The 26,540-nt window shown below is 40.7% G+C and overlaps 3 protein-coding genes across 12 annotated transcripts; all 3 read left to right on the top strand.

Moving 5' to 3' along the window:
* The first annotated feature begins 1,875 nt into the window (after positions 1-1,875).
* LOC107393296 (transcription factor 3b) lies at positions 1,876-14,648 on the top strand. 2 transcript variants are annotated; one of them, XM_015971545.3, is made up of 7 exons: positions 1,876-1,890; positions 2,067-2,128; positions 6,156-6,350; positions 8,851-8,959; positions 9,151-9,298; positions 9,563-9,616; positions 14,465-14,648. In XM_015971545.3, the coding sequence occupies exons 3-6, from the start codon at positions 6,313-6,315 to the stop codon at positions 9,574-9,576; spliced, it is 309 nt and encodes a 102-aa protein (XP_015827031.2). In that variant the 5' UTR covers positions 1,876-1,890; positions 2,067-2,128; positions 6,156-6,312; the 3' UTR covers positions 9,577-9,616; positions 14,465-14,648. The 2 variants fall into 2 exon arrangements, with proteins under 2 accessions (XP_015827031.2, XP_015827029.2); XM_015971543.3 differs by lacking the exon at positions 1,876-1,890 and having other exon boundaries at positions 2,103-2,128; positions 6,159-6,350.
* Positions 14,649-18,438: 3,790 nt separating this feature from the next.
* LOC107393300 (cytochrome b-c1 complex subunit 10) lies at positions 18,439-20,715 on the top strand. The gene is made up of 3 exons (XM_015971558.3): positions 18,439-18,579; positions 19,707-19,842; positions 20,498-20,715. The coding sequence occupies exons 1-2, from the start codon at positions 18,518-18,520 to the stop codon at positions 19,825-19,827; spliced, it is 183 nt and encodes a 60-aa protein (XP_015827044.1). The 5' UTR covers positions 18,439-18,517; the 3' UTR covers positions 19,828-19,842; positions 20,498-20,715.
* Positions 20,716-20,983: 268 nt separating this feature from the next.
* Positions 20,984-26,479, top strand: mbd3b (methyl-CpG binding domain protein 3b). 9 transcript variants are annotated; one of them, XM_015971552.3, is made up of 8 exons: positions 21,010-21,131; positions 24,020-24,088; positions 24,540-24,699; positions 24,773-24,910; positions 24,990-25,080; positions 25,155-25,332; positions 25,549-25,701; positions 25,780-26,479. In XM_015971552.3, exons 1-7 carry the CDS (start codon positions 21,118-21,120, stop codon positions 25,694-25,696), a joined length of 798 nt encoding a protein of 265 aa, XP_015827038.1. In that variant the 5' UTR covers positions 21,010-21,117; the 3' UTR covers positions 25,697-25,701; positions 25,780-26,479. The 9 variants fall into 9 exon arrangements, with proteins under 9 accessions (XP_015827043.1, XP_015827038.1, XP_015827039.1 ...); XM_015971553.3 differs by having other exon boundaries at positions 21,056-21,131; positions 24,023-24,088; XM_015971555.3 differs by having other exon boundaries at positions 21,067-21,131; positions 24,020-24,049.
* Positions 26,480-26,540: the final 61 nt, after the last annotated feature.

Below are 26,540 nucleotides of genomic sequence, written 5' to 3'. Positions count from 1 at the left end.
TCTTTCTGATGTAGCACCCAACCTAAAACTGTAGATAACCTGTGTGTGTGTGTGTGTGTGTGTGTGTGTGTGTGTGTGTGTGTGTGTGTATTTTCAGGTATATGCTTCCACATCTGGTGATGAGTATGTCAGAGATAACGGAGGATATCCTGGTGCGAAGCCCGGGGCCGTCTATCCAGGCTCTTTCTATGTGCAAGGTAGACTTTTATGAAAAGTTCATAATTTACTTTTTTTTTTTTTTGCCATTAAAAAAATAAAATATTTTTCCTTATTTTTGATGAATTAATTTCCTTGTTTTAAACCCTCAGAAGATCCCTGGTCATCCTCTGGTTATTCGGGCATGCTGGGAAATTCCCCTCACATCGGACAGCCTGGCTCCTTCCCCGCAATCAACCCACAGGACAGAATGGTGGGTGGGAACTTCATTTTTGACTTTGTGATCATTTACCTTCACAAACACCCAACGTATTACTACGCAGCAAGCTAAAGCACTGTCTCATACCTGCCACTTATTCCTTTAGGACCGTTGGAATCTCTCGAATATCCATGTTTGACCTAAGCACATTTCTCGTCATGTAAATGTTCTTTTATCACTTCCTCACATGCCGTCTCTGCCCCTACAGAACTACCCTCTGCATGGCAGCGAGGTCAACGGCTTCCACTCGGCCCCCACCACCTACAACCACACACCCACCATCAATGGAGAGAGCATCATGAGTATGAGCCCTTGTACCTAAACATAGCACAGAAGCGTCTTCGAGGAGCTTCGACAGACCGTCCACCTGTTGTTGTCGTAGTTTTTGGGGTTTTATGACTCGCTTTACTTCATTTTGTCTCTGCAGCCAGCCGAAGCACCACGGCAGGAAGTTCGGGAGACGAGATCGGGAAGGCTCTCGCCTCTGTGAGTCATTTTCAAGTGCTTATATATATATACATATATATATACAAACAAACAATGTAATCCGCTGTGCTTATTTTCATCTTCGGAAAACCTGTCGGGTTCGTATATCTCCTACGAGTGATACGAAGACCCTTGTTAATGCGATGGTTACCTCCCGCGCTGACTACTGCAATGCACTACTTGCAGGTCTTCCACAGAAACTTTTTCAGACTTCCAACTGGTACAAAACGCTGCAAATAAACCATAAACCAGGAATAAATAAATGCTGAAATAAACTTCCTCCAGCAATTTGTTTAGCGACCTCTGTTCAACATTTTAAATCTTTGAGCAAAACACTTTTATTCAGGCAAGCATATTCTGTGTGACTGGTTAAACGCACCTACTGGCCAGGACAAATAGTTATTGGTGCTTAACGTGATCAAATTTGCAGAATTTACCGAAAGCACCTGGGCGAAGCGTTGGACTATTGCCTAATATTTTATCTATTTTATTTCTTGGTTCATCCAGTGGTCCTGGATAATCTGTATTTCACTGTTGTAAATTGTTTTACCTGCGATTTTTATGATGTTGTGCTATGTAACCTTTGTTAACGTGACCTGGAGAGTCCTAAAATGCGCTTACAAGTAAAATGTACTTATATATATGTTTCACAATAGCACATTTGTGGAATAAAATAAGTTTGAAAACTTTATATAATTTGAGCTTTACTTGTTAATATCATCTAAAGAAAGGTTCTTTTTTAACAGAAATCTGCTGCAGATTATTTGTGAAGAGTTGTGTTTATAAACCATTTAGAATGATTTAGTTTTCATTAGCAATCCACTATTTTAATACCTGACAGTGAAAGTTCACGACCTGTTGATTCTGTATTAAAATGTTTGTTTTTACATCCTTTTAAAATGTTTTGATCCAGATTTACCCGTCGGACCACAACAGTAATAACTTCTCCTCGGCTCCTTCCACCCCTGGATCTCCCCAGACCATTGCAGGTACAGTCATCATATCATGTAGTCATCGCTCTAGTGTTGGTGGTCTTTAGTAAGTGTGAAGGAGGAACTATTTACTGAAACGCATCAGTTAAAACCTTTCCTGTTAAAATGTCTCTGCGGCTCCATCTGGTGTATGTTTGAGGATCAGAGATTACTACAGTCTAATGTTTTTGCAGGAGCTCCGTCTCAGTGGCAAAGACCGACCACGCCCAGCTATGAAGGGCAGCCACACACATTGGTGAGTTCAGATTAGAAATCTACCTATCTGTGGTGTTTTCTATTGCCGGTATGTGCTCACAGTCGATATCTGGACGTTTTTCGCCTTATTTGCATGCTAAAATGTCACTTAAAAAGAACCTGAATCAATTTTTGAACCCTGCATTTAACCAGATGTTTAATCTTTATTTTGTGCTCGATGATGAAATCAAATGTTTAACCAAATTTGATCAAAACATTAATAAACGGACCAAGTAGGGCCTCTTAATTATGGCAAAAGTGATGATCAGAATTGTTTTGATTGAAACTGAGAGCTCGATAATATTTATTTATTTATTTATTCAGTCATAAAATTGCACAGGGCATAATCTGAGGGAAGAAAAAAAAAGAAACGAGATGATCACAAACACGATTCCTCGTGTAAAAGAGTCGGTACACTTGCTCATAGTTTGACCTAAAGGGTTTAGGCTAAAGTTTAACTTCCCGGTACACAGGGTCCGAAATTACATTTTTTACTCACCGGCCAAGTTGGCCGGTAGATGATGAAAATCTACCGGCCAAGCATATTTTTTACCAGCCAAAATTATAAATGATTTAGATCTACCTAAAGCATGTAATTCTATATTATGTTGATTCCAAACAGAGTGACAAAATAATTAAAACATCAATTAATACGGAAAACAACTCTTTTGTCATTTTTACTATTTATTTATTTATTTTTAGAGATGTTTTTATGAACTCTTTCATTGAAGTCTAGTCAGACTCCTTGTTTTCTCTGTCCATGAAGTCTGGCCTCCTGCTTCTGACACCGTCTTTGTGCCAAAGCATTACAGCCTCATTTGGGTCATAGTCCTTGATCTCTGGAGAACACAGCTGCACCATGAGAATATCTGAAAGTGTGTCAGGGCTAGGGTTGTCATGGTAACCGGTGTAGCAGTAAACCCCGGTTAAAAAGTTGACAATAAATAATAACAGTCTTGTTTAAAATAAATAAATATATATATATATATATATATATATATATATATATTATCTCGGTGGATTACCGTGGCTGCGGCGTAGGCGCGGTGACCCTTACCAGCCACCGTATCATCTGCTAGAAGTTGCCGGCGGCACATGCGCACTTTGTTGTTTACAACCAAAACTTTCTTTAAGCTAAAGCTGAAATAATGGCAGGAGGAGACGGCAGCACTTGGGACATTTATTATCCCTCAAAGAAGACAAAGTCGGAAGTACGGCCATTTTTTGGATATTTGAAGAATGCCGAGGGCCAGTTGTCTGTGAAAGGCAGCAACGCTACGTGGCCATCATAATGTAGCCTGTCTCACGACTCCGCCGTCTCCAGTTCGCCACTTTTCACAAAATCTTATGGTTGCCACTGGTCCTGGTGGTTTTTCTTCCAGTTCGACGAGTTTTCATTTGGAAGGCTGGCTGACTCCAGTTAAAAACCGCCACATTTCACCGCTAGTTTTAACACAAAGCTAACTGCTAACTTGATAAACTGATTGAATGGGATAGGTGGAAATGACGTTGGATGCGGCGTTCACGTTTCGCGTACGTTTGTGTAAGTTGCATGCAGGCGGGAGGAGTATCAGAAATCCGTGAAAGATGACTGATAAACATAACTAATTTGGTGCAAACATTTACTCGCCAAATGGAGCAATTTACTCGCATTTGGCGAGTGGTGAGTGTTAATTTCGGACCCTGCCGGTACACATCTAATTTGTGCAAGAATAGAAACATAAATGTCTATTTTGTAGTGAACTTCCACAACCTGCTAAATAATAATGATTTACACCAGTCCAGCGATGCTGAAGGGGAGTGTGTACAGCAGCATGACGCAACGTGTCGCTCAGAGCATATGAAGGCTGTCAATGCGTGTCTCACGGTTATCACGTGAGAGTTAGCAGCCCCGATTAAATATAAATCACTTCAGATATGACTTGCTGTGTTTTGAATTTAGCTTGTAAAACCACTTTATAGCTGGTGCACTTTACTGAAAAGGGTTTACAATAGGGCTGCACAATATATCAAAAAATTATCGTCATCGCGATAACAGGACGTGCGATAGGCCCATCGCAAAACACGGCAAAAACAGCAATAAATGTTTGGCTCAAACATTTCCATCTGTGTCATACATCAGCTTTTTGTAAACCAGCTCTGTTTTTTACGCTGAAGTATTATTTGACCAATCAAATGTAGACCTTCTGACATGCGGCCAATCAGATGAGTCCGTTCACGTAATACGCCCGCCCCCTACATAGACCCTTTTGGAAAGCAACACCCGAACAGAGTTTGCGGCGCTGTTCCCTTGTTCGTCATTCTGGCTCAGAGCAGCGAACGCACTTTGTGCTGAGGTTTCTGGAATCAGCGCTGCTTTCAAACGTGAACGTGTTTCTGCTCGGTGTCGTTAATAATTTTTACCGGGCTGACTCCGACACGTGCCGGTGAACCAACCCACCTTCATGTCGCTAGTGTTAGCCCCAGGCTCCGGTTAGCTTCCAGCTAAAGGCTACAGCACTCTCCTCCCAGTCCCACCCTGCTAAAGAGGGCCTGGAAAAGTTCCCCCACACATCAAAGTGATTTTTCATTTATGAGCTTTTATAACCTTGTTAATCAGGATAGTTGATTTGCTGCTGCACATAAACTGTCAGTCAGAAGCTCTGCTAGCCGGTTATCTTAGTTCAATTTGTTAGCTTGTTATCAGAATCATAGTTGCAGTTTCATCATCTGAGCTGCTTTTTGAGATCTAGGTAAACTTGTTCAATTTGGGGTTAAAAACAAACGTTTTCACATATTTTCCATGTAGTTTTTTTTTGCCAGTTCCTCTTCTGAAAGGTAGACAATTGTTTTTCTCTTTCCCTCAAAAAAATCTTAATATTCTCCTAGTTTGACCCAGCACAGTTCACTTCCCAATTACAGCAACAGCCTTATATCAAAACCACATAAGTGGAGAAAATGCTCAGTAGCAATGAGAGAATTTGCTGTTGCATTTAAGTGATGTTAACTATTATTTAACATTTAAACTTATTTCTGATTTTTTATTTATTCTAAAAACCCTGGTAAGGGATGTTTTTCTGTAGTTTTATGGTGGAGGTGATGTTTTAAAGTCACTGAGAAACTGCATGCATGCAGTTTGTTGTTTTGCTGCTAATACAGTAGCAGGTGCAGCTGCATATTTTTGTTATGTTGTAATGGAATTCATGCATTAGTTTTTGTTTGCTTTGAGCCCAGAGCAGACGTCACACACCAGACGACATCAACACTGCACACTTTAGTATTTGTTCATTTATCGCGAGTAATATCGATATCACAATATTAAGTACTGTTATCGAATAGCGCAGGTTTTCCTAATATCGTGCAGCCCTAGTTTACAATAGGTCAGTCAGTGTAACGTGATCATGGAGCACATGCACAGATCATTCTCTTTCATAATGTCCGGAAGGACGGTCGGGAGTGCAGGCTGTGTATTTTACTAACCTGCAAGGAACGTTGACGTGAAAGTTGTACAGAAGGTAGCTACGGGTCCTCAGAAATGTTGCTTGGTTGTTCGCTACGTGTTTTTAGGGGGCTACAAAGGAAAGATGGGGTCTGAAAAGTTGTTAAAAATAGCGACAGAGTTGCTGAGTTGGATGTGTAACTCTGGGTCGTGTGGGAATAAACTGCAAATGAGGAGCAGATAAACATGTTTTTGTAATCATTCAAAACCCACATCGTAATTGAGAGTAAAATTTGATTAGTTGAGCAACCCTAGGACCAAATATTAAATATAAAAAACAGGAAGGTAATTATTTATTAAAATAAAATTCAATAGCAGTAGCTGGTGCCCACAGATGTGCCCGACTTTAAATCAGCTCTACCAAAGATATATATTTATACATGGGTCTTTTCCTACTTTAGACATTCATCTGCTACATCTAAGACTATGGAAAGCTTGAACTTACAGTAAAAGTAGACCGTTTCATGGATTTAATCGCTGAACATTGACACTTCAGCACATTTCTTGTGACGGTAAAGCAGCTGATTTTCTGTATTTTTATTATTTTTAGCAGAATAAAATGGAGGACCGCTTGGAGGAGGCCATCCACGTACTGCGTAGCCATGCTGTGGGCCAGGCGCCTGCCTTAGAGGGAGCTCACCCCGACATGCACGGCCTGCTGACCTCTGTGCACAACAGCCTTGGAGGCCTCTCTCCTGCTTTCCCCAATGCCAGCCTTGCTCTCAGCAATAGACACCCTGCCATGGTGAGCCCCCTTCTCTCTGCTCATGTTTACATGTTGATGCAGAGCAAACAAGTGATCACACCCACTTTTCTACAAAGAGTTTTGTGTTTATAGAAGATGTTCAGCAGGTCAGTCGTTTTTCAGGAAACCGTCAGCACAAAGGTTCAAATAAATCTTGTATTAGTGATTCAATAAACTCCTGAAGTAACATTTGAGACTATTTAGAAATTTTTTACTGCAATTTTGTATTGTCATGTTGTTTCAAATAGCCTTTAGCTTTGGGTTTCAAATGTTATACAGTAGGGTTGTCACGGTATGAAAATTTAACCTCACGGTTATTGTGACCAAAATTATCACGGTTTTCGGTATTATCGCGGTATTTTTTAAACGGTGTTGCATATGTTCAGAAAGCATTGATAGTCCTGTTCTACACAAACTGAAATAGTTCTGAAAAGGTTTAACAGTGTTTATTAAACCTAAAATAACACAAAGCCTTAGCAAAAGTGCAACTTTTCACAAGTAAAGGAACAAATAGCTTATTTTTCTGGAACTTGTTACAGTAGTCAGTACAGGTTTAAATTATACAAATCCAAACATTCAAAACATAAACAATATGTAAACAAATCAAAGAAACACCACTTGTTTTCTCATATACTTGTTTTCTTCATTATCAAAATGAAAATCTAAAACTCCAGTCCACACTTGACTTGAGCGCTGTACAAGTCAACCTTAAAAAAATATATGTATTTAAAATAAATATCCACTTTAAACAAATTACTAAAATAACTACTACACTATGTAATCAAATCCAAATGTTCAAGTATAAATGGCATTGAATAAGTAAACAAATCCATGACAAGGAACTAATTGTATATTTCTCTTCATCATCAACAAATAAGATGCTTCATCCAGCAACAGGGTGTCCGTGACACGGTTTAAATGCTGGCAGAGGGCGCTGCGGCTGCAGCATATAGTGACTCGTTGCATTCTCCCTCAACCAAAAGTCCTCACGTCATGCATTTCAGCTAAAATGCTAATGTTAACTTACCTTGCACTGGCTGTGGAGACGTGGGTGATCGTCACGCAGATGTGCCATGAGATTTGAAGTGTTGCTGCCTTCTGCAGACACTTGTTTCCTGCACGTTCTGCAAACGGGATAGCCGTCTTCTATTAACTGTCCCTCAGCATTTTTCAGAAATCCCAAATATGCCCATACTTCCGATTTAGTCTTCTTTGAGGGCTGATGGATGTCCTGGGCGCTGCCGTCGCCTCCTTCGGCCATTATTTCAGCTTCAAAGTTTTGGTGCCGTTGCAAATTAAAAAGTGCGTGTGCGCGCCGCGGGAACTTCAGCTGAAGCGACGGTGGCTGGTAAGGGTCATCGCGCCGAAACCGCGGCCACGGTAAACCCACCGAGATAATATAGTTTTTTAAAAACTGGACGGTTATTTTTATTGTCAACTTTTTTACCGGGGTTTACCGCTATACCGGTTACCGTGACAACCCTATTATACAGTGATCCTTCGCTACTTCGCGGTTCGTTAATCGCGGATTCACGACTTCGCAGATTTTTTTTTGGAGCCTTATTCAAGGGAAATTCGCCGATTCGCGGCATTTTTCTATGCAAAATATCAAGAAATTCCTGTTTTTTCCATCAATTTCATCATAAAATGCACTTTTTGTAATAAAACTATTAAAAAAAACAAGTAAAACAATTTTTTTTCTTGAGTTTTACCCACAAAAAGAGAATGTGATCATACGATAATTCAATATAGTACTGTATGTCAGACTGGTCGGCTGGATTCGGGAGTTGAGCTTGTAGGGAGCGCGTGGTTTCACAGACACGGAAGTGAGTGCGTCGGTGAAACGCCGGCTCACGATTAATCTAGGAAACCCCAGAGCGTTCGAGCATCAACGAAGTGACACGGAAATGCCGGGCTTTCCAGAAGTAAGTAAGATAACTTACTATGAGCTGATAGTTCGTGGGATGGATCGGTATGTTGGAAACTCTGATCATGAATCTGAAGAAACGATGACTGAGTGGTGAGCTGGAAAGGCGGCGACTTCTGTTTATAGCCGCGGTTTGTGACGTAGATGCGACGTGGAGGGAATCCCCGCGAGGGGCATGCTGGGAGTTGTGGTCCACAGTGGAGGCCGGCTAGCTGGAAGACGCTGGTCTGGGAACTTGGGTTCTGACACTGTACTGTAAATATGGTGTCCCTACTTCGCGGATTTTCACCTATCGCGGCCAGGTCTGGAACGCATCTACCGCGATAAATGAGGGATTACTGTATAGGACTATGTAAAGAGGAAATGAGCAAGCTTAACACCGTTATTGTTGCCATCTGCTGGCCAAATGTGTCACTAGGCTGTAACTGAATCAACTGACCTGAGCTAAACCAGTCTGACATGAATCTTACCAAGAACCCTGCGTGGTTTCCATACATTAGATCTGTTCTGGTGGGTACAGTGTTTTTCCCTGCAGTATTTGTTTACATCCATGTTTATCATCATCCTCATCAGGGAGGGAAACACGAGGAACCCACAGGCCTTCCTCCCAGCAGCACTCTCCTTCACGGTCATCACGCTACCGGGCCCACGCCGTCAGTCGGACAGCCAGAAGGCTTCTCCAGTACGTTGGACAGGTTTTTTTGAGGCTTTCAGCCTCTAATATGTATCACATACTAAAGCAGATATCCTCCACATGTGCACTGATTTCTTATGAGCTGGTCTTTTTTTTTTTACACTTTGACTCATCACAGCTCTTTCTACGAGTTTTTTAAGTCTTGGGGTTTAAATGATGTCTTGTTTGTCCCTCCCTAGGTCTCCCTGGTGGTTTGGCCCGGTCAGCACACTCCTCCAGCAGCTCGGACATCAAAAGAGAGGACAAAGAGGACGATGAAAACTCTTCTGTTACGGACAAGTCGGAGGAGGAAAAGAAGGACTCAAAAGCAGCACGCAGTCGAACAAGGTAGCCCCCTTACTTTATCCTTTGTCTCTCACTGAAAATGTGGTCCCAGATGTTGTCCAACTAAAGGAGGGCTTGTTTTAGCAGCAAGAATGAAGTAAAAATAAATGGTTTTGATGCACCAGATGTCGACTATTTGGCACTTTTAAAAGATGGTGCGTTTCATCAAAGGAGTCTGTTTTTGTCTATTTTCTCCCACTGATCGTTTAGGATATGTTAGACGTTTTTAACAATATCAAACCCCCCTCCCTCCCTTCATGTTTTCAGAAAGGAGGCGCTGACCCTCCAGATGCTCCCTGGGCTTTCAGATGAGAAAGATGAGTAAGTTTCTCCAACAGAGAATTAACCTCCGCTGCTTTGTGGGGTTTTGACGATCAGAATTTGAAGAAAAGTCGCTGCTTGAAGATGAAAAGCATGTTTTTTTTCAATAATAACGTGTTTAGAAGAAGTGCTGAAAACGCAGTGACAGTGGGCTTGGAACATCACTGAAAAACATCACAGAAAGCTGCTGAAAGTGATCAACTAACCAGTGACTCCATCATTTCCTACAATAAGCCTATTTCACACATGCACAGCCTTCCAATAATGTGTCTGTTAGAGCAGTCACACGTGCGTTTAGCACCCTTTGGAGATTTTATTTCAGCAATTTGGGTCCAAAAATTAGGAAAAACTTACATTATTTATCTTTCACTGGTGATCTTCTGAGTCCCTATACCCCCAGCAGGTCCCTGAGGTCCAGTGATCTGAGCTTGAGATCAGTGGACTCAGTGGTCTCCTATGAAAGCCGGCGGAAAACTCACCTGTTCAGGCTGACTTTGGTGTGACCTTCTGTTCTTCCTCAATAGCTTTGTTTCATGCTGCTGTTTCTGTTCATTCTGCATTTATCGGGCTCCTGTGTTGACCTTTTTTCATTTTCCTTTTTTTTTACCTTAATTTTTCTTTATTTCTCTCACAGTTTTTATCTTTTTAATAATTTTTATTGTTCTTGTGAAGTGCCTTGTTATTTTTATCTTGAGAGGTGCTATTTAAAAAAAACCTTTATCTTCTGATCAGATCACAATTTTTACCAAAGAAAGAAGTTCACTCCAACTTTTGATTCTTTTTTTATTTTTTATTTTTTTATTTGATCTTTGCTGTTATCAACATTTGAGCCCAAAATACATTTAATAACAGTCTCAATTGCAACCGAGGCTTCATCACGCTGGATGCTTCTGACTGATCCCATTTTAACACAATAGGCGTGATTCCATTGTCAGAAATTTAGAATAAATTCTGGGATGGGGAAAAACTCAGATGCTGTGTCTTCAAGTTCAGCTCTTTCGTCAGCATATCGCTACTGCTTTGGCAGTGAGTGATGTCACTGAGCAGCGCCAAAAAGCTTCCACAATAAATGTTTTATCCTGTCAACGTATATTCAGTCCATTCGGAGGACGAGAGCAGCTGCATGATATAAAATGTGGCATTCAATGACCAAAAGAAGCTGTTTTTTACAGCACTCTGTAAGAAATCAAAGCCCCATGAATTGTGTCGTGAGAGGATTTTGCCGTCTTTTTCAGTGTTGGGAGTTTAGTAACGGAGATTTTAGAAGGGTTGCTTGTAATTTTCTGCTTCATGAGACTGCTGAAGTCATTTCCTACTGTATTACAACCAGTCAGCACGAGTTAAGCAAGAGTTCAGCTTGGCTACTCCGGGCCATTCTGAATCCCTACCCCTGATCAGGTACTATGACAGTTCCTGAAATGAGCCAGAAAACCCAGTGAAGTGTAGACATGCGCGTTTCGGGAAGTTCCTGTAAATTTACCCTGAATTTCCAGGAGTAGAAACACACCTAGTGTAGCGTTGTTTCACTTGGTTTTATTAGATTAAAATATATTCTGATAAAAATGTGACTTTAGTCAGATTTTTAGTTTATTAAAGTTCTGATTATTAAAGGTGTGGAACACTGAAAAACCATTTTGTATCTGATGATAATCAGTCACTCTTGAGTTTTTTATGCAGGCTGAACCATCGACATACATGCTGGACAATATGTGTCCATAGACTCCAATTATAAGTTCTTGTGCCAAAATGGGAGGTTCCCACCGCCGCCATTTTGACCGTGTCACAGGTTCCGTCAAGCCCAGACAATTCCAAAAAAGGGAAAAGAGGTGGTGCTGAGGGTGGGGCTGTAAGGCTGGGATCAAATGACGACACCCGTCGAACTGAAGCGATGTAGCTACAAGCTAACCCAAAGCTAACGCGGAGGTGAGAGCTAAGCTAACGGAGGTAGCTACCTAGCTACAACCGGAGTTAACTGCAGAACACCGGAGCTTCTGAGTCAGAGATACGCCGGGCTGACCGCTGGGTAAAACCGGGAGGTCTCCCGAGAGCTCCACGAGCCGGCAGCAGACAGGCGCCGCTGCAGTCAGATGCACCGAGCTGCCGCTCAGGGGAGGGGACCATACTGATGGTCGGAACCCAGCTCCACCAACATGTCATATTTCAACCCATTTTCAAAAATGCAGCGTCATGTTAAATGCGCTGGGTTTTTCCCTATTACATTTAAATTTAATGGGTAAACAGTACATGTTAAAATCTAAGCTCAGCTAGTGCAAGAGCGGCAGTGACGTAAAATACATAAATATAATTTTACTTACCAAAAAAATGAAGTGGAGACTTCTTGGACGCTCTATTAGTGCAATTAATACCACAGCAAGTCATTTTGTCCAACAATTGCACAAATAGTATCCAAAAAAAGGAACGCACAAAGGGCACAACTAATGGTCTAAGTTGAGAGACTGAAAATGGCGGAACAGTTTTCAGACTGAGGCTTTTCCCCGGAGCTAGCTCTGTGGTCACGTGGGTCTGATGCTCATTAATTATTCAGAATTTTAGGCTTTTAATACACTTAAACAGAAGAGTGACAAGAAATTCACCCCCCTCAGAGTTGTCATGAGTGTAAACTAGATCTATTAAACCTAAAACATGTTTTACCAGGCTGTAAACATGTTTATTTCTGCTGTGAAATTGGTATTTTTAACATGGGAGTCAATGAGGATTTGCTCGCTTCTGACACCAGCCCCTAGTGGATGAGGGTGGAACTGCAATTTTTGTCATTTCCATGTTGGCTTCATTTTCATACCAGTATTATGGGGGCTTGGGCTGAACATAAAAATTAGACTTCTAAGTTCTAATCTTGTCGTCTGAAGCTACTTTATCCTCCAGCTGACTTCCTGAAACAGACACGTCTGAGCATGCCTATTACGCTTCCTTTCTCGTTCCTTTTAAAAATGCATCCAAATTAGATATTTTCTCTCTTGAGGCGACAAGTATGCACTGTTAGCTCTGTTAGCTAACTGCTGCATGTTATGGTGCGTGACTTCCTGGGCTACCTTATATTGTGAGGCTTTTTGTTGTCTGTCAAACAAAGAATACTGATGTAAAGAAACTTGTTGAATTTAAAACTAAGCCATTGTTATTCCGTTTAAAAATCTCTTTCTCAGGAGGAATTAAAAAAACAATGTTTGTTGTTTGAAATGGTTAAATCGGATTTTTCCCACCATTCAAAACAATGTTCAGTCATAAAGAACAAAGGTTCTTGGCTGTTTCTCTGCTGTTTTTCCTATAAATCACACATGAAGGGCAAGCACTAAAATAATACGTTTGGATGTTTTATGTTAAGGAGAATAATTATAGTTTTGCACTTATGTAATGTTAGAAGGAAATCTGAAGCTCTTTTTATAGTTGGTGTCATAGCTGCATGTGAATAAAAAATGAACAATAATAAAATGGCGTCGGAAGACTGAATGTTGTCACTTTGGGGTCACTTTTGACCATTTTTTAAGTGTGGTCTGGTTTAAAAGTTGTGAATAAGTACTACCTTAGTTATGGTATTCTTGCATTTCTGTCTGAACAGAAAGAAACTTGGAAAGACTGATGAGCTAACGGCTAGTCTGAGCTCTCATTAGTCATGTCAAACTAACTGGGCCTTTCCACCGGACATGTAAGCATCACACATCACCCTCGAAATGTAGGACTCCGCAATCAGCTGCTGTTACAGTGGATGGGTACATTTCCATGGAACGTTAGTTTTGGACGTGTCCCAGAAGAGTAGGGATGCATTGGTTATGCTTCAAGTCTTTTTTTTTTTTTTTTACGTCTTGCGCTCCCAAAATGCATCAAACCCTGCAGTTTGGATAGGGCCAGACAGGAAGTCAAACAGCAAAGTAGTGTAAAACGCTTTAATGAAAGTCGTGTACAGGTTCCCAGTTGCTTAACTATTAGGGATGTAAGAAAATGCCGATCATGGCAATATATCGTGATATTTTCCCCAGCGATATTATATCGATATTCAAAAGCTGTGTATCGAAAATATCGATATTGCAATATATCGTGATATTTTTTCTTGCAAAAATTTATCAATATTCAAAAGTCATGTATCTAATTTTTGGAAGAATTTATATGGAAACATTTGTGTATTTTCTTTTCTTGAGGTGCAATTCAAACGCTGACCACTAGTTAGCAGCAGTGTGTAATGGGTTTGTTTCTACCATTGAAATGTAAATCCCTCTGTTATGGTTAAACATGTTAAGCATCAGTTTGGACTGTTTATTGAATTTTCCTATAATAAATTTAGTCTAAAAAATCACCAATATCGTCTGACTGAATGTATCGCAATATATCGTGATATATTGTATCGTCTCCCCTGTATCGTAATACGTATTGTATCGCCAGAATTTCACCAATACACATCCCTATTAACTATTAAAATAATTATGTCATTTCTTGTCAAACCTCTGTATCTCCTTGGTTGTTATACTTTGAACTTCTGAAATCATGCGTTAGTTCACCTATCATTTAGTTGCCTTATGATACCCGCTGCGTGGAATGATTTTTGCTGCCGTTTTGTGTCTGAAACGCTCCTGGTTGGAAGGGAGCTCTCGGGTAAAACACGACTGTTGCTTGCTGCTTACACGCCCAGTGGGAAGGCTGGGTTAAAGAATCTCCAAATTTGATGGTAACTGTTTATAATATTTACACAGAATCCCAAAAATCACTGTTCTCATACCGTCTGACCTGACATCCAGTAGAATTGGTTACAAAGTGTGTGTTCTTGTACGCATGTCAGCTGAGCACTAGCTGCTTTTACTGCTACTTTAACTCCATCATATAATTTGTGTTTGTCACCAGTCAGGACAATGAGGATGATGAGGATGTTCCCCCTGAGGTGAAGATGGAGCGTGAAAGGGAACGGCGAGTGGCAAACAACGCCCGGGAGCGTCTCAGAGTACGGGACATCAACGAGGCGTTCAAGGAGCTCGGTAGGATGTGCCAGCTGCACCTCAGCCACGACAAACCTCAGACCAAACTTCTCATCCTTCACCAAGCGGTCAATGTCATCCTCAATCTAGAACAACAAGTCCGAGGTGAATCTGAAAGTTTAACTGAAACACTGTATTTATGTCTCCAACATGTTTTAATGCTGCTCTTCTTTTGTCAGAGCGCAACCTAAATCCTAAAGCGGCGTGTTTAAAACGGCGTGAGGAGGAGAAGGTTTCAGGGGTGGTGGGAGAGGCACCCATGCAGCTCCCAGGAGGCCACCCTAGCATGGGAGGAGACGGCCACAATCCAGTTGGCCACATGTAACACCAGGTAGGCCCTCAGGTCCTGACGTACCGCAGCTCATGTTACGCTGAAGCGTGTCCTTCTAATGTGTGTCTTTGTGGCTTTTTTACAGGTGTGGTGGTGTTTTCTGGCTTTCAGAGGATGTGGCCTTAACAGATTTCTTCCACCCAATAATCTCAGTGTGTGTGTGTGTGTGCGTGCGCGTCTGTTTGAGTGTGCGTGCATGCGTGGGGACATCTCTTTGTATCGTCCATTCAAGTTTTCAAGATTCACACACTTGTACTCACATGCATACTGCCAAAACTGACACAGTGTGGTTTTTCGCACTCCCAGCCATGACTACAAACTCAAATGTGAAGAACTTTTTTTTTCTTGTTTTTTTTTTTTTTTTTATATATATACATGTAAAATGTCTCTTTCTTTTTGTTTCCGTGATGGTTGAACGCCAGAGTTTTGTCCTGCCACGTTTTGGGACTGCACACACTGCCAAGAGGTGTTCTGGTGGGGGGGTAGGGACGGAAAGACAAAGGGAGACCTAAACAAACAGACTGAATCGAGAATTTGTGCCTAATTGTTACATGTTTTCTATTTGACATTAAGGCAAAATTGCTGTACATGTGAGGAACACTTGTGAGGGATTGCTTATGTGTATGAGCAGTTATTTTAAATGTATGTCATTCCCAGCGTGATGGTACAGTCTTACATATGTTATGTAACGCATAGTTGAAGGTGAAACGTCAAATTTGCTGGCTTTTCTGAGGCTTGTGGATGGAAACGGAAAGGCCGGCCAAAGTTTTGACATTTCAAATACAGCTTACCTGAGAGATGGGAACTCCTTGACCTCGAGCCAGTCCCGTGGCTCAGACCCGGTCTCGACCTGCCGAGACGTTTGGAGACTTGGAATCATGGACTTCTTCCTTGAAAGTTATGAATTTATCCAAGAAATAGAATCCGTCAACAAAACAAAAACTGTTCTTCCTTGTTGTTGACCAGGCGTTCTAGTGTTTCTCCTGTAGCCCTTTGTTGTACATTCAGGTTTTTTGTACTGCTTTACACACTAAAGCATACACAGATGAGACAAAGCACAGTTGTATAGGTTAGACCTGTGTCACATTTCACTCCCTGACAGTCTTGTATTAAAGCCATTCGGATCTAATCAGCACTTGGGTGCTGTTTGTTAAAATGGTTTACTGACAGTGCCAGCAGACTTAACAGCTCAAGTCTTTCCCCTCTAATTGATGTTCTGAAAAGGCAAAAGAATAAAAAACAGGTTTCTTTATTTTTTCTCCACAGTTGTTAATGCACACTTTGTGTAATTCCTAAACGAGCATTCCCATTGATCTGCAAGCCCCTCACCTTCCTCCCGAGTCAGTGTGCTCTCACCTTTCTTACCGAGAGAAGTGTGACATGTAAATTCACTTCATGCATTATTCTGTTGCATTTTTCAAAAGTAAATATATATAAAAATATATATTTTTTGTTAGTCTATACATTGTAGATTTTTTACATAAATGGCAATATTAGTTTGAAGTTTAGAGTGTATTGTAGATGAGCTGTATAAGGGGATATTTAACATTTAAATGATGTCCAAAAGTTGATTTGACATCGGACTGGGATGACAGTAAAAGGAAAAAAAAAAGATCAACAGATGATGAATTTAAAAAAGTGTTTATTTCCTTTTATTCCAGTTTTAGTTGTAAGGCACATCCGCTACCAAGATGAATGCCTCCTTTCCATGTAGGCATTTGTGGACAGAGTTGGTGCCGCGGTCTGACTTTAGCATCGAGGCACTGATTTATCAATTTAAAAATTGAAAGGGATTTTTTTTTGTTTCTTTTTGTCTCCAACAGTAATTATTATGCAACTGGTTTTTGAATGTAGCTACCATACAAATGTGGATTGCCTTCATTTTCAGCGTTGTTTTCATTCTGGGTTTTGTTAGCACAGTGTAATAGTTTTCCTTTTACTCGTTTGATTTTATTTTTCTCAACATCTGGCCTCGACCAAGTGGCTCTCCATGTTCAGCTCGCTTCAGAGGCAGGTGTCTGGATTTGTATGTACGGTGATATTGAGAACAAAAACAGTGTTATTGTGATGTTATTCCCATGTCATGTTGTGAGTGGTTTCTTTTTACCAACATGTAATCACAAGTGGGAGGTGGAGCTTTTTGTGTGTTTAATTTCTACAAAAAAGAAAAAGATGAAGAAAAATAAGACTTATACAAATCAATAGTGTGGCCTTTTCATTCTCAAGACTTAAGATGTCATGATGGGAGAGTGATGCCTTATCAGTGCCTGAACTTGTATTGTTTTTTTTTTCCATTTAAACAGTTTTATGTTGTGAACCATATCATTTCATTTATCTTGGAGATTAAAGAGGTACTTGTTTCATTCCCCCATCCTCCCTTAATGCTTTTTTCCCAATTACTGAGGAAAAAGTTTAAATGGTATAAAGAGATTTTCTTTCAGTGTATCTAGTTAAATAAATAAATGTTAAGCAGATCTGGTTTAGTTTTTTATTTTTATTTTCCAATTTTAACTGGATTACATTGTCGGGTCCACAATGCTATATTTACTTTTTTTCCACCTTTGTAGAACAAGGGTATTAAGAAAAACTAGCTTTTGGCTCTTAGGTTTGTGTTTTCATTGTGTGTTGCATTGGTTTCAGTGCCAGTCCCCCCCCCCCCTCCCCCCCACCACCACCACCACATTACCTGAAATCTTAGCATTTTAAATATCAAGCACAAGTCCTTTGCTGCTGACACTTTCATTATAGTTAGTTAGTTTCCAAATCAAATCTAAACACTTCCTTTGGTTGGTGGCATTAACAGTAACCTCAAAAAGTAGTTTTATTTGTTCAAAATCAGTGTATCAAAAATTGCTAAAGGAAGTCTGAGTATTATTTTCTATTTGGCGAAGATCCCATTAACTCCTGCTTAAATTTTGTTGTCACATGAACACAATTTACTGACTTCAGTCTTAAAAACAGTTTGGCTTCTGTTGATAACAGAAGTAGTTTAAAAGTGTTTCAATGTTTTATTCAGATTTATTTGCTGAATTGAAATGAGGTCTGACAAATTAGTATTAAATACATTTATTGAACTTGTCATTGGGGACTAACAGGGTCCTCACAACCTCACTCAGTCTGTCTTTCACATAAATTTATTATAAATAGTTGAGAACTGTCCTGTATATAACAGTAATGTAGCAAATGTGCCATTTTTAATAACAGATTATACATTTTCCAATGTCTGGCTTTTGAATATTGTATACTTACAAATAAAAATAAAAGAAACCTTTGTGGAAAAGGGTTTATTGAAGCACGGGAATTTAATTTGTTTCTATTCATCACAACCGTTTTAATGCATCTTTGCGGCTTCGTTGTAAGTTTGAGTATTCACTTAAATTCAAAACCACATTTTTTTGTAGTGAAACAAAGGAATAATAAGGGTTAAAAAGAACACGAGCCGTAGTTGGTGTCCTGGGATAGGCCAGAGCAATTTTTGTGTTATGTATTTAATTTAATTTCGCTCTTTTACGTCAGGCACAAAAAGAGGCAGCCTCGGCAGCAGGGTCCTTCAGAACCTTGTAAAGCGTCTCCTCAGAGCTCCGTGTAAAAATGGTCCAGAAAATCATTAATAAATTTATCGGCCCCAAGTATGTTTCTATCCTAAGGACGTGGTAAGTTAAAACAATAATGTGAATTTTGAAGACAGTTTGAGGGCTCCTGTGGTGCTTTCTAGTCGTTAAATGCTACTGTGTGTGTGACCCTCCTTGTTAGCTGACGTTTAGCTTAGCTTGTTTATTTATTTCAGACTAAAAATATCTTTTGAAGCTACCGTCAGAGATATTTCAGGTTACTAACACAGTTAAGACATTGTTGCATGATGCAACATATGTAATAAGAATTCACATTTTTTATGTAGAAAAACGTTTAAATTAGTCAAGTGGCATGTCTGCTTTTGCAACCATAAAAGTAGGATTTCAGTGTGTTTGGTTTAGGGTTCGCTGCAAACCCATGACGTCAGCGTCACTGCTTATTATAAAATCGTAACTTCTGAAGATCTCATACTTTATCTGACATTTCCATTACAATTTGTTGGCTTTCTTTGGGTAACATTTTATAAACATCGACAAATAACATTTGTAAAGTACATGTACATGTAGATGTATTAGAAATGCTGTAATACTGCTTTTTCTGGTCACCGTTTTCCTTTTTAGCATCTTTATGGCTGCAGTAGTGTGAACCACTGATTCTGACATTTTTCAAGTTTCTCACATTAAATTTTTCATGAAAATGTTATCAATAAATATTCAACAACTTGCAGTAAAAGTATATTAACTCTGGCCAAATAACACCTTTTCAACATGCTCACATTTTTTACACGACATAAGAAACACATTTTTCTGTCATGCTTAATTGTGTCTGGATGCTGAGATTTGATTTTAAACTAATATTAGCATTGGACATGTCAACATTTAGCAAAATTTACAATATTGCTGTTCCTCTCAGTGATTTCTTTCTTCTTGCCTTTACTTTTTATCAACAGTTTAATATGTTGTTCTGTTCCTAGTTTTGGAATTTTGAAAGAACATTTTAAAACCTTTACTTACAAACTTCTAAAAATCAGTTTCCATTAGCCATACATTGTGAACTTAACAAAAGTCACACTGGAATAAAGTGTTGCTGCTGCTGCAATGTGAAAATTCTAGTTGACGCTGATCAATGTATGCACTATATACTGTGGTGGGATGTGCATCTTTTATTTCTGTTTTCTTTACCACTCTCTTTGTTTTTTTCCATGTAGGCTACCAAACCTCATTACGTGGGGAACAGTTGGAGGCGTGGCGCTTGTTCACTTCACAGATTGGCGGTTAATTCTAGACTATGTACCATACATTCGAGGAAAGTTCAAGAAGGATGAGTAGAGAGAACAATCAAATGTGAGTCAGTGTTGAATCTGACAGATTTTTTTTCTCTTGAACACAACCCGTGAAAGCTCCGTTCAAGTGCAGGACATCCTATTAATCCACTCCTAAGCATGGGGTTCTCAGCCAGACTTAAATTTTACAGTCACCTTGTTTAAACCTGGCAGCTCACTGAAATGCTCCACGTTTCTGAAGTGGCTGCCTTAATGAGGTCATATGTGCTTTAAACACATGTGCTTCTTATTAAGCAAAATGTGATTGGTTGGAATTGCAGCAGAGTTGAAGCTCGATATATTGATGGATTGGCTAATAAAGATGCAAGAAGAAAACGTGTGTAAATAATTCAATATTCTGTTTTGTTTGTAAACATGAAACTCACAGTAAAACATATTTTAATGTCCATTTTAAACTTTAGACTTCATGGATAGTCACAGACAATTTTGTGTTATTGCAAAGCCTCGAGTTTCATGGGATACCAGTGATCAGTGTGTACTTTTTTTTTTTTACCTTCCAAAGTAAATATGATGGTGCAGCATGTTGGTGTGAAAACCACTCTGGCTTTAGAATTGTCAGAAGTCGGCTTAATGGCACCAGTCTACTGAACCATGTGCTTTTTGACACATTCAAACAGATGTGTATGCTAATGAATGACTCATGTGTCTGTTTACAGGACCAGAGCTTGGAGACCGGCACATGAGTCGGTACTTACTCAGTCCGAAGTGGGATACTTTGACTTGGCTGTCGGCTACTGAGTTTGGACTTCACCTTGTTAAAATATACATTTGATTCAGTGTTGTAATATATTAATGAATAGTTGATTCATGCTCATGTGTCCTGTTATTTTGTTATTTTGTAATGTTTACAACTATTAAAATTATGTAAACTGCGTGCAGGTGAGTTTTTTTTATTTATTTAATCCGTGTGTGTGTGTGTGTGTGTGTGTGTGTGTGTGTGTGTGTGTGTGTGTGTGTACGCAACAGCTGTATATGCAGTGCATTTAATTTCACGTAAGCATCGTAGACTTTGAAAACTGGAACTTTCCATATCTTTGACAAAGGCAGCTTTTGATTTTGTAATTTAAAATGTTAGAAATAAAATACATGATGCATCGTCAGGCTGTCGCTGCCAGAGGGTGCTCCAGTTTCGCGCAGGGATCGTGCTTATTTTTTATCAGACACACTGCGAAATTTGCGTGGATGTCTTTCATTTCTGGAAGGGGGAGGGGACTGAAAGAGGAGAGGGGAGAAGGGATTTAACAGCCAGAGCTGAAAGCGAGATAGTGTTCACGAGATGGATAAAAACGAGTAAGTAGTACCTCATTTAAATCATATGAAAGGAGCCAGCGAGGATTGTGTTGTCGTTAATATTGTGTTTGATGCTATTTCCTGCGTAAATCTGCAAAGTATGTAATCGATTAGGCAAATGCATTCTGCGTCTCGATGTCTGTTGATAGCAGCACGGTGGTCTCCGCTCAAGATGTCGGTGTTTTTGCACACTTTACAGGTTCCATTTTCCTAATATGCGCATAAGTTCGTAGCAATTCCTTCAATCGTTATTGCGTCAACTTGTGCGCTATTTCGACGTATTATTTGGTTTAATAAAGTGGATTCAGTTGTCATTACATTGACGTTTATTAGCGTGCAAACATATTCGTTAAACGCATGACATGTATATGATACCAGCAAGCGCGTTTATTTAATACGATCTACTTTGTGCATTGAAAAAAAAAGCCGGCGCAGAGTATGAAGGACAACTATATTCATTGTAGCGGTGAAACGGGCACGCAGATTCACGTAACTTACGTAAACTTTGGCTGTTTATTTTACACGTGGATGTGCTTTTTTAACTGCAGCAGTGCGTTTAATAGCGACAACGAATGCTGTCAGAGCTGCTTCGTGATTATGGTCTGTTGTCAAATGTATGGTTCTCGAAGGCATTGCTGTGGCGCCATTCACGAGTGTTCTGAGAACAGGAAGTTAAGAGTTCCTGTTTCAAAATAAAAGGCGACCAAAATAAAGGAGTCGTTCCCAATCGTATTTTTCAGCTCCTTGTGACCGATTATGGATCTTGCTTTAAAATATCTGGGGGGGGGGGGGGAGTCCCAGTCAATCACAAGTTAAAAATGTGGTAGCTGCTGTTCTGCCACAGGGGGCTGCACTAAGACTTTTTTAGACCTACATTCTAGATTTACTCTAGTTTACACAAACATGTCAAAAATTGCACAGACACAGAAAGATTGCATGTGTAAAGACCCAATTATACAGTTAATTAGCAAAAAAAAGTTATTTTGGGGTTTAGTTACTCTAAAGAAAGACCCAGGACACGCCTGAGAGCCTATGTCTCTTGGCTAGCCAGGGAACGCCTTAGGATTCCTCCGTAGTAGCTGCCCAAAGGCTGGGGAGAGGGAAATCTGGACCTCCTTGCTAGCCTAATTTATACTTCTCCTTCTGCGTTGGGGCGGAGACACACAACGCCATTATACGTTGACGCAAGAGCCCTCTGACGTGCTCACAGAGGAAGACGGAGACATGCCCACATTTTTAAAAATCCGTCAAAAGAGACGGAGAACCTGAGCTTGTTATTGGTCAGGACACTGCTTCCTGTAAATTCGCCAACAGCACCGTCTTTGCTAGCCTGGCAAGCCAGACTAAATAAATGTATTATTTAGTCTGGCCACGCTCCATTGACGGTTCTCGGTTGTGGGGCGGGTTCTACCGTTGTCTTTCAAATGATCTCCGCATTCCACTGGACAATGAATGTGACATACTCTTGTTTCACTCTGTTGCATCATCCCACCCACCAGGCATATAGAGTGCCCTGATTGGCCCACAAAGCGGATAAAGCTCTGTGATTTGTTCACTAAGCAGATAGAGCACTATGATTGGCCCACCATTATGGACCAATCACAGCTCTTTATGTGTTTGAAACCCCTCTAGAGAGCTGTGATTGGCTAGCCAGAGTCCTGGTAAGAGCTGCGGAGGTTCCAATGGAGCATGCCTAGACACAAACTTTGCAAAGCAAGAATTTGGTCTAGTTCACTAGGCTACGCCTTTGCCACTTCAGTAAAGAGATATTTAGTGGTAGACACGGAACAGATTGAAGAATGTATTACGGAAAAAGTATGAAAATATGAAATAAAAACTTTTAACAACATGGTGCTGCAGTGTCAAAAGTTCTAGGTAAACTTTATTATTTCCTGTCATAGGCCAGGGTGACGTTAAATTATGTTAAATTCAACTTTATCCTTCTGAGACCTGAATTTATATTTGGTGTGATTTAAAATAAATTAGTCAACTCATAAATGTGAACAAAATATTACTTAGGTAAAATTTATGTAAATAAAAATGTTGACAAATTTCCGAGAAAAAATAAAAATGTTTAAACTTGGAAGTCAGTATCAATAGCTGTGGGGGTTAAAGCAACACTTGCACCGGGGCCATACTCAAAGTTGTTACGCCACTGTGTGGAAACAAAGCATTTAATTTGTTTACATTTTAGTATCTTGTGACAAATACTTTTATTCTGAAGTCTGAAATATTCAACTTCCTGTCTTTTTCCGTCTGCCTGACGACATCTTTACATAATCAGGCAGCACTGTTTTCCATGCGGATGTCGACCCCAGCGAGATTAGAGGTAGTGATGTGTCTGACGTGCGAGGCGGAGGGATCTGCGTCACTACAAAGACGTCGTTGATTAGAAGATCCTATTACAGGGACTCACGTTTTAAAATGGTCGTAACAAAAGCGTAAAAAGCGATAGGCCAGCTACCAAAAACAACATCGACATATTTTCTAAAAATCCAAGCTGGTTGTTTCTAGTTACTTTTAGTGGATTTGCTGACGGCTCGCGTGAGAAATGGAGAAGAAAAGGTGGGATTGCACTGCTCTCCCCAAAGGCTGGAAAATGGAAGAAGTGACCAGAAAGTCGGGTTTGTCAGCCGGGAAGAGCGATGTCTATTATTTTAGGTACTAAACGAGCGAGAAAAGCACCACAGTCACACGATTCAGCGAGTGTGTGCATGGAGGCAGACAGGAGCATAATGGTGGGGGGGTAAAGTTTGAAATGAGAGCGGGAGGGGGGTGTCTGTGGCAGGACAAGGCCACCTCCTCTGCTCATATCAGGCTAAACCAAACTAATGTGACTTTATTTCCCACTGAACTGAATCAGCAACTCCAGATTTGTTTTCATTTAGCAGAGGAGAAGAGCCAGATGAGGAGCAGAGGCAAGAGAGGGGGGAGGCGGGTCGGTTGTATAGTCTGTGGTAGGCTAACTGTGCCATCATACTGGTGTTGATGGGTTTGTGTGGTGCTATCAGACACATCTGCATGAGATGCGAGCACGAATCCACCCACAGTTTTCTGTTTGTTTCGCTCATTCCTCAGGCTGCAGACGTAGAGCTACAACGTTTTCATCTACAAACATGTGATCCAGTTTGTTTACGCTGTTCAGATCTACACAGACCTGCTTTGTAGGTGGTTTTAGGCAGAATTTGCATCCATCTCACCAACTCTGGTTCTGTGACGTCAGTGGCATTGATCATGTGGATGTTTTTCTGCTTCTGACTTGTTGCATGTTGTGTTCTGGTGTTTTCACATCTCCGTGTGTCCATTCTGTTGTCCTGCTTTTATCTGTTCTAAGTTTTGTGTGGTTCTTCAGTGTTTCTCCGTTTGGACTAACGAGGTGCTCTTTTATGTGTCTGCCTGCCTCGCCAGTCCATCTGGGAAGAAGTTTCGGAGCAAGCCTCAGCTGGCCCGTTACCTCGGTAACCAGATGGACCTCAGCTCTTTTGATTTTCGCACGGGTAAGATGCTGATGAGCAAGCTGAACAAGAATCGTCAGAGGTTACGATACGACAACAACAACCAGAACAAGGTGAGCTCAGACCCTACGAGTGTTTTGTGGGAAGGTGTGTGTCTATTCGGTCTATCCTCCTCTGTGTTTTAAGGGCAAACCTGATCTGAACACATCACTTCCAGTCAGGCAGACAGCCTCCATTTTTAAGCAGCCGGTTACCAAGGTTACCAACCATCCAAACAACAAAGTGAAGACAGACCCTCAGAAGGCTGTTGATCAGCCCCGACAGGTGAGCAAGCTCAGGTTAGGGTTTGGGATTCAGTAACATTAATAAGTGTCGGACACTCTAACTGGGTGTCTGTCGACAGCTGTTTTGGGAGAAGAAACTCGGTGGTCTCAATGCTTACGACATCGCAGAGGAGCTGGTTAAAACGATGGAGCTGCCTAAAGGTTTGCAAGGTAAGACAGCTGAGCACTAACTGGATTTTCCAACTTTTATCCTTTGTCTGACGACCGCCTTGCTGCTCCTGCAGGCGTTGGTCCGGGCTGCACGGACAAAACTCTCTTGTCGGCCATCGCCAGCGCTCTCCACACCAGCGCCGCTCCCATCACCGGGCAGCTTTCCGCCGCTGTAGAGAAGAATCCCGGAGTGTGGCTCAACACTGCTCAGCCGCTGTGCAAAGCCTTCATCGTCACGGACGAGGACATCAGGTGGGCGTTTACAGACCGGCACAAGTTTCTCATGATCAAACCTGATGCCATGTTTTAGTTTAACCATCCAGCCGGCTGCTCTAGGGAACAGTTTACGGAGTCTTCTCTGGTTGGAGCAAAACCATCTTTCAGTTAGAAAGAGGAAACGGCAGCTCAGGCTGAGGTAATAAATTATGACTTCCTACTAAAATCGCTTCCTGTGGCGCTGATTTGCAGGAAACAGGAGGAGCTGGTGTACAGTGTGAGGAAAAGGCTGGAGGAGGCGCTCATGGCCGACATGCTGGCCCATGTTGAGGAGGCGAGCAGCGATGGGGAGCCTCTGAAGGAGGAGGGCAACGGCAGTGAAGACATGGAGAGCGTATAGCACAGGTGGCTCACACCTACTTGCAATTAACCTGTAAATGTCCCCATCAGAGCTAACTTCTAATCATTCTGTTTTTCTTCTAGGTTTTCATAAAGTTAGGACAAACTGCCCCCCCACCTCCGGTTTCACAGCTGTTACATCATCACCTCCCCTCAGTGGGACTCCATGACTGTTTTTATGAGCCCAGATAGTTTTTGATGAGACTTCAACGATAGAACAAAAAAAAAGATATAAAAGAAATTTTATTTACATCATGTCAAGTTCAGTGATTCAATGTGGTTTTTTTTTACTAAAAGCCTTTTTTTTTTTTTTTTGATGACAGTCGTGTCAAGTTCAAATGTTTCTCGTCAGCGGAAGAGTCGTGTGATTTCGGGCCGATCCGGGGGGATTGTTTTCGGGAATTTTGAGTCCACGATCAATCACTACTACATATTTTTTTCCTGGGAGAATCGGTACGTTTGTGGAAGCGGATTTAAAATAATGTGACTTACTCATATGATTGTGTATTTGTTATTTCAAGGCATCATTTTACAAAATTTGTGCTCAGTATTGATGTAGAAGTTGAGTTTAGAGTTTCTCCCTTCTAGGTGCTGACGGATGCTCTTGATTTTTATTTTGATGTATTATTTCTACACATGCTGCCTCCTTTAAAACCCATGCACAAAACTGGTGATTTATGATCCTTTATTGTTCAAGGAATAACTTTATTTATATCCTTGTTGGATACGTCCAGTTAAAACCATGAAAAAATGATTGTTAATTATTAAAGTGTGTCATAAAGTCTGTGGATTGTGTGTGTTTTTTATTCATAACCTAGTGATATGCATGCATTTACAATCAAACC

This window comes from Nothobranchius furzeri, chromosome 8, assembly GCF_043380555.1.
Source record: "Nothobranchius furzeri strain GRZ-AD chromosome 8, NfurGRZ-RIMD1, whole genome shotgun sequence".
NCBI classification, from domain to species: domain Eukaryota; kingdom Metazoa; phylum Chordata; class Actinopteri; order Cyprinodontiformes; family Nothobranchiidae; genus Nothobranchius; species Nothobranchius furzeri.
The sequence above is the reverse complement of the archived record's forward strand: the minus strand, read 5'-3'. Positions and strand labels throughout refer to the sequence as shown.

Coding starts and splice junctions, on each gene's coding strand:
- LOC107393296 (XM_015971545.3), top strand. CDS start 6,313: ATGCCAGCCTTGCTCTCAGCAATAGACACCCTGCCATG. Junction 6,351..8,850: donor GCAATAGACACCCTGCCATG/GTGAGCCCCCTT, acceptor CATCCTCATCAG/GGAGGGAAACACGAGGAACC. Junction 8,960..9,150: donor ACAGCCAGAAGGCTTCTCCA/GTACGTTGGACA, acceptor GTCCCTCCCTAG/GTCTCCCTGGTGGTTTGGCC.
- mbd3b (XM_015971547.3), top strand. CDS start 23,683: ATGGAGAAGAAAAGGTGGGATTGCACTGCTCTCCCCAAAGGCTGGAAA. Junction 23,793..24,019: donor AGCGATGTCTATTATTTTAG/GTACTAAACGAG, acceptor GTTTTCATTTAG/CAGAGGAGAAGAGCCAGATG. Junction 25,081..25,154: donor GCTGCCTAAAGGTTTGCAAG/GTAAGACAGCTG, acceptor CTGCTCCTGCAG/GCGTTGGTCCGGGCTGCACG.
- LOC107393300 (XM_015971558.3), top strand. CDS start 18,518: ATGGTCCAGAAAATCATTAATAAATTTATCGGCCCCAAGTATGTTTCT. Junction 18,580..19,706: donor GTTTCTATCCTAAGGACGTG/GTAAGTTAAAAC, acceptor TTTTCCATGTAG/GCTACCAAACCTCATTACGT.